We start from the raw sequence: 16564 nt of genomic DNA on the forward strand, positions 1-16564 counted from the left end.
GGGCAACACTGAGGGTTGCGATCCGTTGCCGGACACGGAAAAAGACAAAAAAAAAAAACCAAATTAGTTCCTAATAGGAGTAACTGGGGAAAAGAAGCATTTGAGCAGATTATTTGTTGAAACCAAGTCACAAAGCATTACTACTTTAGGGCATTTTCTGAGATTGAAATAGCTAGATCCATCTCTGTTTTTATATTCATTGTAATGGCATTGAACTTGTGTAGGAAACTTTAAACTTGTCTTTTTCCTGTCTACCTTAAGAGTAGATAAAGATTTGTCATTTTCCTTAAGGAACTGTACAGTAATTTTTCATACTTTTTATTAGGAACTGTTTACTGTTGATACTACTTACAGTTACGTTCTACCTGTTCCATAGTACTGTCTCCACTTGTCTTCATGACTTATTTTTATGGGTAGGCTTGTTTCTCCATCTGGAAATGTGAGTGTATGCCAGTTTCTGCTTCAGCCTTCCTGCTGGGCCAGACTCATGTAGGTTGTCCGTTGTTCCACTTTTAAGTAATAGGTGTTTTAGCTTTATCAAAAGTTTGCAAGCTCCCAATTCTTCTGGACATCTGATTAATTCAATAACCTGATTTTATTTAGGCCTAATGATTTTGATTATTGATATTCCTCTCATTTTGTGAATTCTCCATCTTACTCTTACCAACAAAGCTCATTGCAGTTCTTGACTTAATTATGGATTGCTCTTTATGTTTTAAAATATTTACTGGCATTAAATCTGAGATTTTATTTTATTTTATTTTTTGGCAGTCTTTGTCTTTTTAAGCATTTTTAACTCTAACCTGTAGTGTCTAGTCTTCTACGAGTCTGTGGTTTTTGTGAATGTCAGGAATTTTTTAGGGTGTCTTTGTTTTAGCCTCCTTGAGAATCATGATCTGTTTTTACAGTTCTGCCTTTGTTATGAGTATATGGTTGACTTGATTATTTAAGTGAAACCAAGCAGGTTAAAAAACAGTAGTCCATTTTGGAGTAATGAAAGTAACATTACAGGTCCCCTGGTGTGTTCTCCTTTGACCTATTTTGATGTTTAATTTAGCTAAGCATTTCAGAGGAGGCAGGAATTCGTCTCATCAGGCCTTGAGTCCTATCATTGGATGTTAGGGTAGATGACACATACCTTTCCATAGAACTAATTAATACTGCTAGTGATAACTTTATACAGTGTCTCTCTGAGGTATTTTACATCTCCATGGCATCTAGTGAGATATAGTGAAATGCTTTTATATATTAAAAATACTGAACTACAAAATTCTTACAACTGGCTTGTGATCACTCTGAAGCCCCATTGTAGATCGGTTCTGGGAACTTACTTTTCCTGTGTATTCACAAGATCAATCCATCTGTATAAGAAGAAAGCTAGTGGTATAAGTCTGGAAATATGCACACAGTTGATTTATTTCGTTACTTGGAAATACATGTTTGCAAAAAAAGTGAGTCCAACAAAATTTTTATAAAGTTGTCTTTTCTTAATAACTTATGAACAGTTTCAGACAGTTTCAGAGTTAATCAATACCCTATGCTTTTAGTTCCTTAATTCTTTTGATCCTTATGCCATGATTTTTTAATCGTTAGTTAGGACAGTGTAGTGAACTAAAGACAAGAAGTGAAAATAAAAATGCATTGCTTGTTTCATTAACAGTAGACCATTTATCTTCTGTCAGTTGCCTTTTTTAATGTACTAAGAGTCTTTGATTTTTTTTTTTTCCACCCAGTCACTTTTTGGAACCTATGTATTATGTTTATTTTATTGAATAGTTCTTTATTCCCTCAATATTTAATGGGATCATTTATTTTGTCTAGTCCACTGAATTCCATGCCAGTGCAAGAATTGTAAACCAGCCTCTACTCTGAAGCTGATAAAGGGTGATTGGATCTTATTTGTCTCTTCTTCCCCTCATCTTTTGTTAATGGTACTTGGTTTTTTACACTTGGCAGCTTTTCCTCCTTTTTTTCTTTTTTTAAAAATCATATCTTCAGATACAAATTAGAATAATTTACTTTTAAAACTGTAGGGATTTGGGATCTGTAAGGTATTGAATGGCAGAGTATATTTTATTGATATTCACATAGTTGGATAATTACATGTTTCTTTACTAGATGAGGCCAAGATGAAGAAAAATGCCCATTGTTATGCAATTGGCTAATTAGGTTTCCTTTAAATATAAAGCAAGTTACACAGCAATTAAGAGTATTTTAAATTTTTTTCACTTTTTTCCTTTTAACATTAAGGAATACCACAAAAGTTACAAAACTAAATAGCCATGTCAGGAGGAGTATCGTGAGTGTGTTTTCCTTATTTGGCTTGGGGCAGTACTGATAGAAATCCTTTTCATGGGTAAGATTCCATAAGAAAAGTTTGTGAGTTTAGAATCCCATTTTAAACTACATGTTTATTACTTCCCAAACTAGATAATACCATAAGTCCAACGTGACTGCTAAGTAGAGTATGTGTGTGGCTTTGAGCTCATGAAGCAATTTTTGCTCTTTTGTAATTAGCAAATATTTGCAGAGAAAGTCTTTTTAAAAATTTTTGAAAGTTATGTTTTATTAAAGAATGTTTGAAAAGTTTAGAAATGTAGGAGAGACAGACATTACTAATCTTCCAAACTTACCCATTGTTAATATTTTGGTATATTTACACAGTTGTCCATGCTAACTATACCATTTTATATTCTGCTTAAAGATTTTTCTAAGTTATTATGCAGTTTTTGTAAACATAATTTTTTTTTTTTTTTGTCTTTTTTACTGGCCGGCAATGGGATCGCAACCCTCAGTGTTGCGCCCGCGCCACGCTCAGCCAGTGAGCGGGAATCGGTCACCACATGGGATCCGAACCCTAGGCGGGAGCGCTGCCGCGCTCCCAAGCGGCGCACTCTCCAGTGCGCCACCGGGCCGGCCCAATAATTTTTTTTTTTTTTTAAAGGTGACCGGTAAGGGGATCTTAACCCTTGACTTGATGTTGTCAGCACCACGCTCATGCAGTGAGCTAACTGGCCATCCCTATGCGGGATCCAAACCCGTGGCCTTGGTGTTATCAGCACCACACTCTCCGGAGTGAGCCACGGGCTGGCCCCATAAACATAATTTTTAAGGGCTATGTAATATTCCATTGAGTAGATGTATACAGTTTACTTAACTATTTTCCAATTGTTAGATGTTTCTCTTTTGTCTTTTCTATTATAGATAATACTGTGATGAAAATCTTTGTGCAAAATTTTTTTTTCCCTTCCAGGTCACAGTATCTTCCTAGAGTAAATTTCTGAAGTGTAAGTTACTGGAACAAAGATCTTAGTATTTTTAAGGCTGTTGGGGGTTCTTTACTAGACAAATACTTCTTTTTCATCAGCATGAAATGTTTGTATTTGAATAAGAGGAAAGGAAATCTCTGTTTGCTGACTCATGTTTTTATTTTGCACTTTAAACAAATAAGGCTACTTGGCTTTTGACATAAACTAGAACAGGAAGTACAAAAAGGGGCAGAAAAAAAGTTGTCTTGCCAAGGCCGTAATATCATGGAGTAATTGAGATCCTTATGTGAGGTTACTTGTTTGACTTGTATATAGAAAAATGCTTAACTCAAGTAGGCAAAAAATAGTCATCAGTCTGCATTTTGTTTCATCTGTACATGTTTATATGTAAAGATTTGTGATCTTTTAATTTTTGTGAGTGACATCAGGACATTGACTTTTGCAGTGTTTGGAGGTGGTAGGTTTTTAAATTCTATTTTTTGCTCCCTGTAGGGAGAGGTCTTCCCATATTGAGGATATCACCTTAGCTGTCTTTATAAAACAGATCTAATCACGTGGATACTCTGATTTAAAACCTTCCTTGTCCACAGGATAAGATGTATCACAGGCCCTTCACAATCTTGCCCCTGTCCCTCATATCAGCCTGTATCATCTCCAGTCATATTAAACCCTAGTATTTTTATTATGTGTCTGTTAGAACTAGCGATTTAGAAAAGTAGTTTAAAAATTCAGGCTCTAGAGCCTGGCAAATTGGGTTCAAATCCTAGCTTTGCCACTTAACAGCTATGTACATAACTTTGGACAAGACATTTAAATTTTCTATATTTTGCTTTTCTTACCTGTAAAATGAAGACAATGATAGTATTTTCAGAGGGTTTGTGGCTAAGATTAGTTAATAGATGTAAAGTGCTTAGAACAGTGTGTCATGTAATGAGCACTTAAATGTTAGCTCTATTGTTTTGCAAATGCTGTTCTTCCTTTAAGGCCTGTCCGATATTTCCTCTATGGAAAAACTTCCTGCAATCCCTGCAATTAATCTCTCCTTTTCAGCTTTTATATATTATTGTTTTTCTTAGTCCTATGGCTATAGCAAAATACCATAGACCAGGGGACTTAAACAACAGAAACAGTCTGGAGGCTGGGGAATCCAAGATCAAGGCACAGGCAGAGTAGGTGTTTCGTAAGGGCCCACTTTTTCCTAGATGACCTCTTCTTACTGTAACCTCATGGTGTAAGGCAAGAGAGATCTCTCCGGGGTCTCTTTTGTAATCCCATTATAAAATTATGTCCTCAGGGACTTAATCACCTCTCAAAGGCCTCACCTCCTAATACCATCACCTTTGGGGTTAGGATTTCAACATATGAATTTTGTGGGGACACAAACATTCAGACCATAGCACTGTTTATACTTGTTTTTATCACTTTTATCACACTGTTTTATAGTTAGTAAGTGGTGGGCAAATGCGCAATACATGAGTTTCCTCCTCTTCTTTATCTGTGCCCATGGTCTACCTTGGTATAATCACAGCATTCCTTCTGGCTGAGGCCCTGGATATGGCCTGGTAAGACAACTCAGCACAGTCCTTTACAATTAGCATGCAGGTTAGTCCTTTGCTTTATGGGAGTTAGTTGTTTACACACTGGCTCTTCCATGGGATTGTGAGCTCTCCTTTAGGATATTAGACATCTCTGCCTCTATGTCTCCTGTGACTAGCACAAGTGCCGGACACTTTGCAGGCACTCACTATAGCTTTGATGAATGAATGTCACTTTGAATAATTAAGACAAAGGTCTGAAATGGTGGTTCTTATATACATCACCACTTCCCTCCCCCGCAACCCATTCGCTTTATATTACAAACTCTCATTAGCGTTTGAAATAGCCCCAGTGGTTTTGATGTAAACTTACCAATTCTCTTTAAAAAATCACTGGTTAAAATATTAAAAAGGACTTTTTGGAGAAGAAGAAAGATGTATAGAATAAGAAGAAATATATTCCCTCTGTGAATTGTTACTAGAGGCCCATTAAGAAGTTGTCTTTCTTCTTCTTTTGTAAACCTTTAGTAAAAAAGTAAATTATCATATCAATAGGTACACTCTGACCAAGTGTGACTTTTAATAATAGCATAGTTTTTTTTTCTCTTTTCTGCTGGGTGAAAATACCACCTTCAAAAGAACTAGTAAATGTGTGTGAAACTCTACTTTAAAAAAGAAAACAAGTCCCTGTAGCCTACTTAATAAAGTTGAAGTGCCACATTTGGCCTCCCTAAGTTCTTCATGAGCTAAAAATTCATTAAACATTCATTGAGAATCTGCTATGTGCTAGGTAATGTGCTGGGCTGCAAAGATAGGAAAATAGTAAGACATAGTCCCTCAAATGATTTTCCTGTAGTGAGGAAGACAGATAGATGGGTAGATTATTACAGTGTAGCTGTACACATTCACAATTTGCTGTGACAGCTGTTCATAATGTTTTTAATTTCTGAGGACCAGTAATGATTTCCCCTGTTTTATTCCAGTTATTGGTAATTTGGGTCTTTTTTATTGATCAGTTTTGCTACGGGTTTATTCAGTTCTATTAGTATTTTCAAAGAGCCAACTTTGATTTTATAGTATACTTTAAAAAATTTTTTTCTGTTGTCATTTCCTTCTACATTTTTTAGGTTTAATTTACTGTTCCATTTTTTTAAAAAAAATTTTTTTTTGGTGGTACACACATGGAACATTAGTTTTCAGCTTTTTTCTTTTCTAATATATGCATTTTTTCTGTTGTCATTTCCTTCTACATTTTTTAGGTTTAATTTACTGTTCCATTTTTTAAAAAAAAAATTTTTTTTGGTGGTACACACATGGAACATTAGTTTTCAGCTTTTTTCTTTTCTAATATATGCACTTAAGACTATAAATTTCCCTCTTAAGTATTGCTAAGTCATATCCTACAATTTTTACTTTGTCATATTTTTATAATCTTTCAGATAGAAATACTTTCTATTCCCACTGTGATTTCTTTCTTGAAATAAATAATAAAAATAAAGTGTGGTTATTTTTAATAACAATATTTTTGTTGACTTCTTAAACTAAAATCAAAGGATATATTCTATATGATTATACTCCTTTGCCACATGTTGAGATTTGCTTTGTGGCTCGTTATGTGGTCAATCTGGGTAAATATTCCATGAGTATTTGAAAGTACTATGTGTTCTACAGTTGTTGGGAGCAGTGATCTATATACATTGAATTGGACCAAGTTTTTAAACATGTTACTCTTTCATATCAATTTTTGTTTACCTGTTTTATCAGTTACTATGTTAATCTCTCACTAGGATTGTAGGTTTGTCTATTTGTTATTTTAATTGTGCCAGTTTTTGCTTTATGTATTTGAGATTATTATTACTTGAAAATTTGAGATTGTGATATCTACGTGGTGGATCAGTTCTTTTAACATTATGAAAGCCCTCCCTCCCCCGCTTTTTAAAATCTCTGGTAATGCTTCTTAAAGTCTATTTTATTTGAATGGATAGCTGTGCAGCTTTTTGGTAGAATATGCATCTTTTTCCATCTTTTTGCTTTCAGTTTTCCTGTGTCTTTATATTTAATGTGTCTCTTGTAAGTACAATGTAGATAAGTGGTGTCCCCCCCACCCCCACCTCCATCTTTTAGTTGTCATATTTTAGTCTGTTTATATTTAAGTAATTGCTGATAAATTGGGGATTAGATTTAAATCTTATTTTCTGTTTGTCTCATCTATTATTTGCTCCCTTTTTCTCCTTATGTTCTTCGGGTTAATTAGATTTAAGAAATAATTTCATATTTTTTATCGCCTCTATTAGGTTGTTACAGTTCATTATGGCATGAATTCATGATTTATACCCATAATAAGTTAGTGCTTTATTACCATGGCCTGGGTAGTATAAGGATCTTCATTTACCCTTTTTTGCCTTTTTTTTTTTTTTTTGCTATTGTCATGCATTTTAATTCTACATATATATATATATATTTTTTTGTCTTTTGTCTTTTTCCGTGTCCGGCAACGGATCGCAACCCTCAGTGTTGCCCCCGTACCGGACCGGGGACCAGCAACAGGATCGCAACCCTCGGCGTTGCCCCCGCGCCTCGCTCAGCCAGTGAGCGGGAACCGGTCTGTATGTGGGATCCGAACCCTCGGGCGGGAGCGCAGCCGCGCTTCCCAAGCGGCGCACTATCCAGTACGCCACCGGGCCGGCCCTAATTCTACATATATTTTAAACACAAGACATTCCTATTATTGTTTTATAAAATCAGTATCACCTGGACTTGCTAGACTTGCCCTTATTTACCCTTCAAACACTCTTCATTTTTCCCTGCAGTTCCTTTCTTCTCTCTGGAATCTTTTTCCTTCTCCCTACAGAATTCCTGTTATTATGTCTTCTAGTGCCAGTCTGCTGGAAGCCATTTCTCTCAGATTTTTCTTGTTGGAAAGCATCTTTATTTCACAATTATTTTTGAATGATTTTTTCCCTTTAAATGTATAATTCTAAGTTACCAGCTATTTATTTACATTCTGCCTGCTAAAGATGTCATTTTATTGTCTTCTTGTTTCCATTGTTTCTGTTGAAGTGTCAGTTGTCGATCTTATTGTACTTATTTGAAAGTAATGTCTTTTTAAAAGATTTTTATCTTAGATTTTCAGCAATTTTACTGTGATATGACACATTTAATTTGTTTGTTTGTTTTTTTGTCTTTTGTTCCGTGTCCGGCAACGGATCGCAACCCTCAGTGTTGCCCCCGTACCGGACCGGGGACCAGCAACAGGATCGCAACCCTCGGCGTTGCCCCCGCGCCTCGCTCAGCCAGTGAGCGGGAACCGGTCTGTATGTGGGATCCGAACCCTCGGGCGGGAGCGCCGCCGCGCTTCCCAAGCGGCGCACTATCCAGTACGCCACCGGGCCGGCCCTAATTCTACATATATTTTAAACACAAGACATTCCTATTATTGTTTTATAAAATCAGTATCACCTGGACTTGCTAGACTTGCCCTTATTTACCCTTCAAACACTCTTCATTTTTCCCTGCAGTTCCTTTCTTCTCTCTGGAATCTTTTTCCTTCTCCCTACAGAATTCCTGTTATTATGTCTTCTAGTGCCAGTCTGCTGGAAGCCATTTCTCTCAGATTTTTCTTGTTGGAAAGCATCTTTATTTCACAATTATTTTTGAATGATTTTTTCCCTTTAAATGTATAATTCTAAGTTACCAGCTATTTATTTACATTCTGCCTGCTAAAGATGTCATTTTATTGTCTTCTTGTTTCCATTGTTTCTGTTGAAGTGTCAGTTGTCGATCTTATTGTACTTATTTGAAAGTAATGTCTTTTTAAAAGATTTTTATCTTAGATTTTCAGCAATTTTACTGTGATATGACACATTTAAACTTGTAGGTTTCTTTGTATTTATCCTTCTTTGGACTTGTAGGGCTTCATGAATCTATAGCTGGATGTCTGTTGTCAGTTTTAGGAAAATTTGCAGCCTGAGTCTAAAAATATTGATTCTGTCAGTCTCTCATCTTCCTTTGGGTCTCCAGCTACATAGTGCTAGTCCTTTTCACCATATCCATTATGTCTCTTCAGTTCTTTTCCTTCTTTCTCTCTCTCTTTGCTTCAGTCTGTATATATTTTTTTAGTTATCTGTCTTTTAGCTCACTAATTCTTTATTCTACTGTAACTAATTTGCTGTTAAGGCCATCTACTTAAAGTCTTTATTAGTTACTGTATTTTTCAGTTCTAGAGTTTTTATTTCATTCTTTTTTATGGATTCCAGTTATCTGTTAAAATTCTCATCTTCTGTTTCCTTGATATATTAATTACTAATCATTAATATTTTAAAGTCTGTATCTGGTAACTCCATTATCTGGATCACCTATTTGGTCTGTTTCTAATCTGTTCTGTTCCTGTCTTTTGGTATGCCTGGTAATTTTGTGTTGATTACTATACATTGTGAGTGAACAATTGTGGAGTCTGGGATGTTATCTTCCTCTACAGAGGATTTATTTTCCTTCTGGCAAGCTGTTAGAGAGCAATACTCATCACCATGATTCAGTCTTGGATTAAGATAAGGGTAAAGAAGAAGAGGAAGCCCATGTACTGTGCATTTGTGCACCAATTTTTTTTGCCCTTTTACTAGGGGGGGATACCCCTTCAGGAGGCTCACCTGAAAGCCTAGAGTATTTACCAGGGCTCCTTCTTCTTGGCAGGCCCTCACCTCCAGTTTTTTTTGTTTGTTTTATTTTTTCTCCTCAGCACTGTGAAACTGGTGGAAACTCTGCTTAGCTTTTTAGTCTCTTAGTTGCCACTTTCTGCTTGGCTACTAGATCTCTTGCTGCTTATACCATAGGCATTGGCAAATGCCTTGAGAGGAAAAGCAGTGAAGAATGTTCAGCTCACTTCATTGCCTTTCCTGTCTCTCCATGATCTTGGCCCCTCAAGTCCTGAGTACCTTGGTTGCTCTTTGATGTCTTTAAAAAACTGGGCTTTTGTTTATTAATTTATTTGTTGGTTGGTTGGTTGGTTTGGGAGGAGGTTGGTATGATACATGGCTCCATCTTAGCCAGTTTTTGTGCAAAATTAACCTCTAACCTTTCCCACCTTTTGTGTTTTCATCTGATGAAGAGTAAACAGAAGGTTTAAATGACAAAATGTGACCAAAAAATTTGGTACAGTATGTGTTCATGTGCTTCATCCTTTTGTTTCAGTGAAAAGCAAATATTTACAAGCAGGTAATAAATGTCCTACCTTGTCCTATAGCCTATAGAAACAGGCTTATTTATTGAAAAAATATTACCCTAATGTATTTTCTTATTTCCTGTTGTTTTCAGTTTCTGTTGATTGAGGTGTGTTTTGAAGTATATTTTTAGAGATTATAAATGATCTAAATATAAAACATTACAATATCTGTTAAGAACTTGGACATTTTTGCACTAAGGTATCTGTTGCTTCTGTCCCAGAACTTAATATAAACAGTGACATACCACTTTTTAAACTGTCTCAGTTTATTCTTCTGTAAAATGACAGTGATGGTATTATCTAAGTCAAAGGATTATTAAAAGAATTAAATGCTGTGTATTAGTGTGCTTTGGCTGCCATAATAAAATACCATATACTGGGTGACTTAAACAACAGAAATTTATTTTCTCAGACTTGTGGAGGCTGGAAAGTCCAAGGTCAGGGTTCCGGTCAATTCAGTTTCTGGTGAGGGCTCTCTTCCTAGTTTGCAGATGGCTGCCTTCTTGCTGTGCCCTCACATAGCATTTCCTCAGTTTGTGCATGAGTGGGGCTGGAGGTGGGGAAGAGAGTTTTCTCATCCTCTTATAAGACCACCAATCCTTTCAGATTAGGGTCCCACTCTTATGTCCTCATTTAACCTTAATTACTTCCTTAGAGGCTCCATATCCAGATATAGTCATACTGCAGTCTAGGGCTTTAACATACTAAATTTAGGGGAACATAGTTTAGTCCATAGCATACTGTAATACGTAAAGCACTTAAAATAGTACCTGGCACACAGTTATTACTTAATAAATTGTGGTTGTGTGGTTGTATTAGTCTCTGTGGCTTATGACAAAATACACAGAACTGGGTGTTTTATAAAGAAAACAAAATGTATTGCTTACAGTTTCTGAGGCTGGGAAGCCCAGAGCCCAAGGAACACATCTGGGGCTGGCAACAGTGACCCAAGGGTCTCACATTGCAAAATGGTGAAAGCAGAGAAAGCAAGATATTGCTTACAGTTTCTGAGGCTGGGAAGCCCAGAGCCCAAGGAACACATCTGGTGCTGGCAACAGTGACCCAAGGGTCTCACATTGCAAAATGGTGAAAGCAGAGAAAGCAAGATAGTTCCTCATGCACATTCCTTTTAAAGCCCTCAGAACCACACCCCTGACTGCCATTATTAATCCATTCACTATGGCATGGTCCTACAATCCAATCACCTCTTGAAGACCACACCTTCCAATTACCATAACAGGATTTCTGACTGTCTTAATACTGTCACAGTGGGAGTCAAGTTTTGGGGGGAAGTCAATCCAAGGCATTCCACCCCTGGCTTCCCAGCACTCATGTCTTTTTCACATACAATTACATTCATTCCATCTCCAAAGTCTTAACTTGTTTCAGCTCAAAAATCGAAAGTTCTAAGTCCCATCTGTGAATTTAAAACAAGTTATCTACTACCAAGGTACAATGATAGGACAAACGTAGGGTACATATTCCCATTCAAAATGGGAGAAATAGGCCAAAAGAAAGGGGTAAAAGGTCCCAAACAAGTCAAAACCCAGAAGGGCAGGCATTAAATCTCAAAGCTGGCAAATCATGTACCTTGACTCCATGTTCAATGTCCTCTGCATGCTGGTGTGGGGATTGGGTCCCCAAGTCCTCAGCATCTCCACTTCTATGGCTTTAATGATCTTAGGCCATGCTTCAGCTCTCACAGGTGGCGTAGCATGCTGGTAGCTCCACAAGTTTGGTGTATCCATGGCAGTCCTGCTCTCATGGCTCCACTAGGCATGGTGCTGATGAGGTTTGTCTGCTGCAACTCCAACCCCAACCCCACATTTCCTCTTGGCATTGCTCTAGCAAAGGCTCTATATGGTGAATCTGCCCCTGTGACAGATCTCTTCTTGGACCCCCAGGCTTTTCCATACATCCTTTGAAATTGGGGTGGAGGTTCCCAAGCCTGTCCAACTCTGGCATTCTGTGAGCCTGCAAACTTAACACCACATGGACTCCACTGAGGCTTCTGTTTTGTATCTTTCAAAGCTGCAGGTCTAGCCATGCCTGGGGCCAACTTAGCCAAGGCTGGAGCAGCAGGGGTGCAGGAAGCAACATCTTGAGGCAGCCCTGGGCAGCAAGCCCATGGAGGGTTCTTCAGGCATGTTTCCCAAGACCATTTTGTCTCCCTAGTCTATTGGGCCTAAAATGGAAGGCTTCTGCAATGTCTTCAGGGCCTTTTTCCCCTTCTCTTGATAATACCTTTCTTTTGTACTAATCACTGCATTTTTCTTCTGAAAATGCTCTGCTTCTCTACCACATAGCCAGGCTGTAAATTTTCCAAATCTTTATACTCTGCTTCCCTTTTAAATTCTGGCTTTATGTCATGCCTTTGCCGCCATAACTCAGTATAGGCTATTACAAGTAGCCATGCAGCTTTCTGAATGGTTTGCTGCTTAGAAATTTCTTCTGCCAAATACTCTGGTTCACAACTCCAAAGTTCCAACTTCCACAGAGTCCAACGGCATGGATACAACGCAACCACATTCCTTGCCAGTTCACAGCAAGGATGATCTTTGCCTCAGTTTGCAATAAACTCCTTATTTCTATCTGAGACCTCCTTAGAATGGTTTTTATGGTCCATATTTCTGTCAGCACTCTGTTTACCACCATGTAATCAGTCTCTAAGACATTCCAAACTTTCCCTTATCTTTCCGTCATCTTCTGAGTCCTCCAAACTCCTCCAACCTTTGCCTAACACCCAGTTCCAAAGCCACTTCCACATTTTCAAGTTATTTGTTATAAGCAACACCCCACTTCTCTGGTCCCAGTTTCCTGTATTAGTCCATTTCTGTTGCTTATAACAAAATACACAGAACTGGGTAATTTGGAAGAAAATGAAATTTATTGCTTACAGTTTCTGAGGCTGGGAAGTCCAAAGTCCAGGGAACACATCCTGTGAACGCCTTCCTTGGTGGTGGCTTCAGCTACACAGCGTATCACATCGCAAGATGACACAAACAGAACAAAGAGATAGCTCCTCATGTACGCTCCTTTTAAAGCCCTCAGAATCACACCCCTGACCACTAGTATTAATCCGTTCACTGTGGCATGGTCCTTCGATCTAATCACCTCTTCAAGACCCCACCTTTCAAGTACACATAACAGGATTTCCCACCCTCTTAACACTGTCACAGTGGAAGTCAAATTTTGAGGGAACACTCAGTCCAAGACAGTGGTAGAGTTAATTTTAAACATTTTTTTTCTTTTTTCCCCCCCTAGGTGCTGAATTTAGATTACTTTTGGAAGCACTAGGAATGGTAATTTCTACTTTTCAGGACCTCAAACTAAGAAACTAGAGAATCCTATGTAAATAAATTGATCTCTGTCCTGCTGTCCTATTGCATTTGGAGACTCCTTTGTTTCACCATATCCAAGGAGTATATAACTAGTTCCGCCACTATGAATGTGACGAGTTTATTTTCCTTCACAAGTCCAGCTGTGAAGAGACTTCTTGGGTGGAAACAGGGTGATGAAGAAGAAAAATGGGCAGAGAAAGCAGTTGATGCTTTGGTGAAAAAACTGAAGAAAAAGAAAGGTGCCATGGAGGAACTGGAAAAGGCCTTGAGCTGCCCGGGGCAACCAAGTAACTGTGTCACCATTCCCCGCTCTCTGGATGGCAGGCTGCAAGTTTCCCACCGTAAGGGACTGCCTCATGTCATTTACTGCCGTGTGTGGCGCTGGCCCGATCTTCAGAGTCACCACGAACTAAAACCACTGGAATGCTGTGAGTTTCCTTTTGGTTCCAAGCAGAAGGAGGTCTGCATCAATCCCTACCACTATAAGCGAGTAGAAAGCCCCGGTAAGTGAGTCATTTTATGTTGATGTGCTTTGTATGCCCCCTAGCAGATTCATGTTGTTTAGAACATCAAAATAACCCCTTTCTGTGTTTTTAGTTGTAATTTTAAAATATTTGGGGAAATTTTGTGTGTGTGTGTGAGCCCTTGAGTATTGCATATATTATAACAGCTTAGACCTCTCTAGTTAATTTTATTTCTGAGGAGCAGGCTATGAAAATTGTTCTTCAGTACTAATACCTCTAATTTTTAATAAACGGTTTTCTTTCTAAATTTATTTTTTATGTTTCACATTGGTTCTGTGCATTTCTTTAGACTAATTTAGCTGTGAATTGTGCTACAAGGGAAGAAAATTAGGAAAGGAAAGCACAGTGCTGCCCTCTACGTACCTCATGAGGGCAGTTGCCAGTGACTTGTCTTACTTCGTACTTAAGAACAGCACTTTTTATCATCTCTGATGGAGTTTTGCTCTTACATATTCTCTGTGGAGGATATGAAGTAATTATCTTCTGCTGTTGAATCATTTGACAGTATTACTTTATAAGATATTCCTGGTTTTTACATGTATGACCTTTTTGGGGAGTAAAGGATATATTTTAAAATTTGTGTACTTTTGCCCTCAAGTTGCATCCACATTCTAGACAGCTGGATCAATTAGAAAGTGATTAGATATTCAGGCAAGCATTTAAATATCTTATTGTCAGATTGAGTTCAATTTTGTTGGTGGATTGGCTGTTAATATCTAGTGGTTTACCCAAGAGTCCCCAAACGTTGTGCATTAAAATCGCATGGCTCCCTTCCCAGAAATTCTGATCCTGGGATAGCCTGGTAATCTGTGTTTTTAACAGGTGTTGCTGGTATAGCTATTGGATTAGTATTTGGGAACTACTGGGCTAGATCACATAATAATGTGGTTTTCAAATAAAAAGCATTCTATATTTTTGTGGAATATTTAAGACATACAAGGAGAGCTTAAATAATAGGGGAAAATGTAACAAATATCTTTGTATCCACTACCCAGTTTAAGAAATAAAATGTTACACATAAACTAAAACCCCTGTAATGCCCCTCTGGATTTCCCTTCAGTAACTACTATTCTGAATTTGATGTTTGTCATTCTCATGCATGTTTTTATACTGTTATTACATATGTATGAATCCATAACAATATATAATGTTATTTCGTATATTCTAAAATGTTATGATACTGGAGTTTCCTTTTACAACTTGCTATTTTCATTCAATGTTATGTTTTTGTGATTTCTAGATTATACACTTTAGGATCACCTTGTCAATTTTGTGAAAAAATCTTCTGGGGATTTATTTTAATTTCATTGATTTCATTTGGGGAAGATTGACATAGTTATGCTCTTGAGCATAAAATTATTCAGTTTTCTCCATACAATTCTTGTACATCTTTTCTTAGATTTATTTCTAGATAGCTGGTTTTTATTGTATCTTTTTAAACATTACGCTCTTGTCTAGGAGTGCAATTGCTTTTTTTCCACCAACCATGTTGAATTCTCCTTATTAGTTTCAATATAGACATTCTTTATTGCTTGTTATATCAGATGATGTAAAAAAAATTTTTTTAAAAAAAGCTCAACACAGAGATACATGGTCCCCTTTTAGCCAGAAATTGAAATGGAACTAAGAATTTTGGAGAAAATACTTGTGCATAAGTAATATGTACAAACAAGATTATCTAGGTGTATGATTTTTTGATCTCCAAAGTAACTTTGAGAGGTACATGAGGAAGATTTTTTTTTTTTCCCTTTTTTTTTTTTGTCTTTTTTCCTGACTGGTAATGGGATCGCAACCCTCAGTGTCGTGCCCGTACCGCGACCGCCAACGGGATCGCAACCCTTGGTGTTGCGCCCGCACCGCTCTCAGCCAGTGAGCGGGGACCAGTCTCCACATGGGATCCGAACCCTCAGCAGGAGCGCCACCACGCTCCCAAGCGGCGCACTCTCCAGTGCGCCACTGGGCCGGCCCATGAGGAAGATTTTAATCTGACTGCACAAGTGACAGAATAGGCCCCTACTAATTACGTGACCTGTGTGTCAGACAACTAGAAAGTAGAGGTGTTTTGACATGAAAGGTATTCTGAAGCCAAAATTCGCTGTTTAGAAAACACTACGGACATGTCTTCTTTCTCCCCTCCCCTCAACTCTGCACCAGTCTTCCAGCACTTCATCTCATACTGCAGTGGGGCCTCCTGACTAGTCACCCCCTTCAGTCCATTCCTATACTACAGAAAGTGATGTTCTAAGATGCATATATGATCCTGTTCTCTTCCTGCTTCCTATTGCTTTTGGAAAGTCTTGTACAGAGCTCTGTCTTGTATAGAGGTCCTTGTCTACCTTTCCAGCTTCCTTCCCTACTCTTCCTTGCTTTGTGCGCTTGACTTTATGGAAACACTCAATGCACTTTTCCTCTACTTGTCTTTTCTCCTCCATCTTTGCCTAGCTCTAATTTATTCTCCAGGTCTAAGCTTAGTGGACGTCAGTTTCATTGGGAAGCCTTTCTTTGATACCTCCTTTTCCACCCCCAAGGTAGGTTATATCTGTGTTGCCCATAGCAACCTGAATTTCTTCATACTGTTCTTCTCACTGATAATTATTTTTCTGTTGGCCTTCTCTGCAGTGTAATGAATAAAGCTCCATGAGGGCAGGGACCACATGTGTTATTAACATCTCTAGTT

The 16564-nt window shown here is 37.8% G+C and overlaps 1 protein-coding gene across 3 annotated transcripts in view; it reads left to right on the top strand.

Annotated features, from left to right (window-relative positions):
- The window catches only part of SMAD1 (SMAD family member 1), a 77114-nt gene that overhangs the window by 21581 nt on the left and 38969 nt on the right, over nt 1-16564 (top strand). For all 3 annotated transcript variants that reach the window (XM_008578627.1, XM_008578625.1, XM_008578626.1), the window contains exon 2: nt 13287-13866. In XM_008578627.1, coding sequence (XP_008576849.1) covers nt 13467-13866 — 400 coding nt within the window. In that variant the 5' untranslated portion in view covers nt 13287-13466. The remainder of the gene's footprint in view (nt 1-13286; nt 13867-16564) is intronic.

Source organism: Galeopterus variegatus, unplaced genomic scaffold (genome assembly GCF_000696425.1).
Source record: "Galeopterus variegatus unplaced genomic scaffold, G_variegatus-3.0.2 Scaffold1731, whole genome shotgun sequence".
In the NCBI taxonomy this organism is placed as follows: Eukaryota; Metazoa; Chordata; class Mammalia; order Dermoptera; family Cynocephalidae; genus Galeopterus; species Galeopterus variegatus.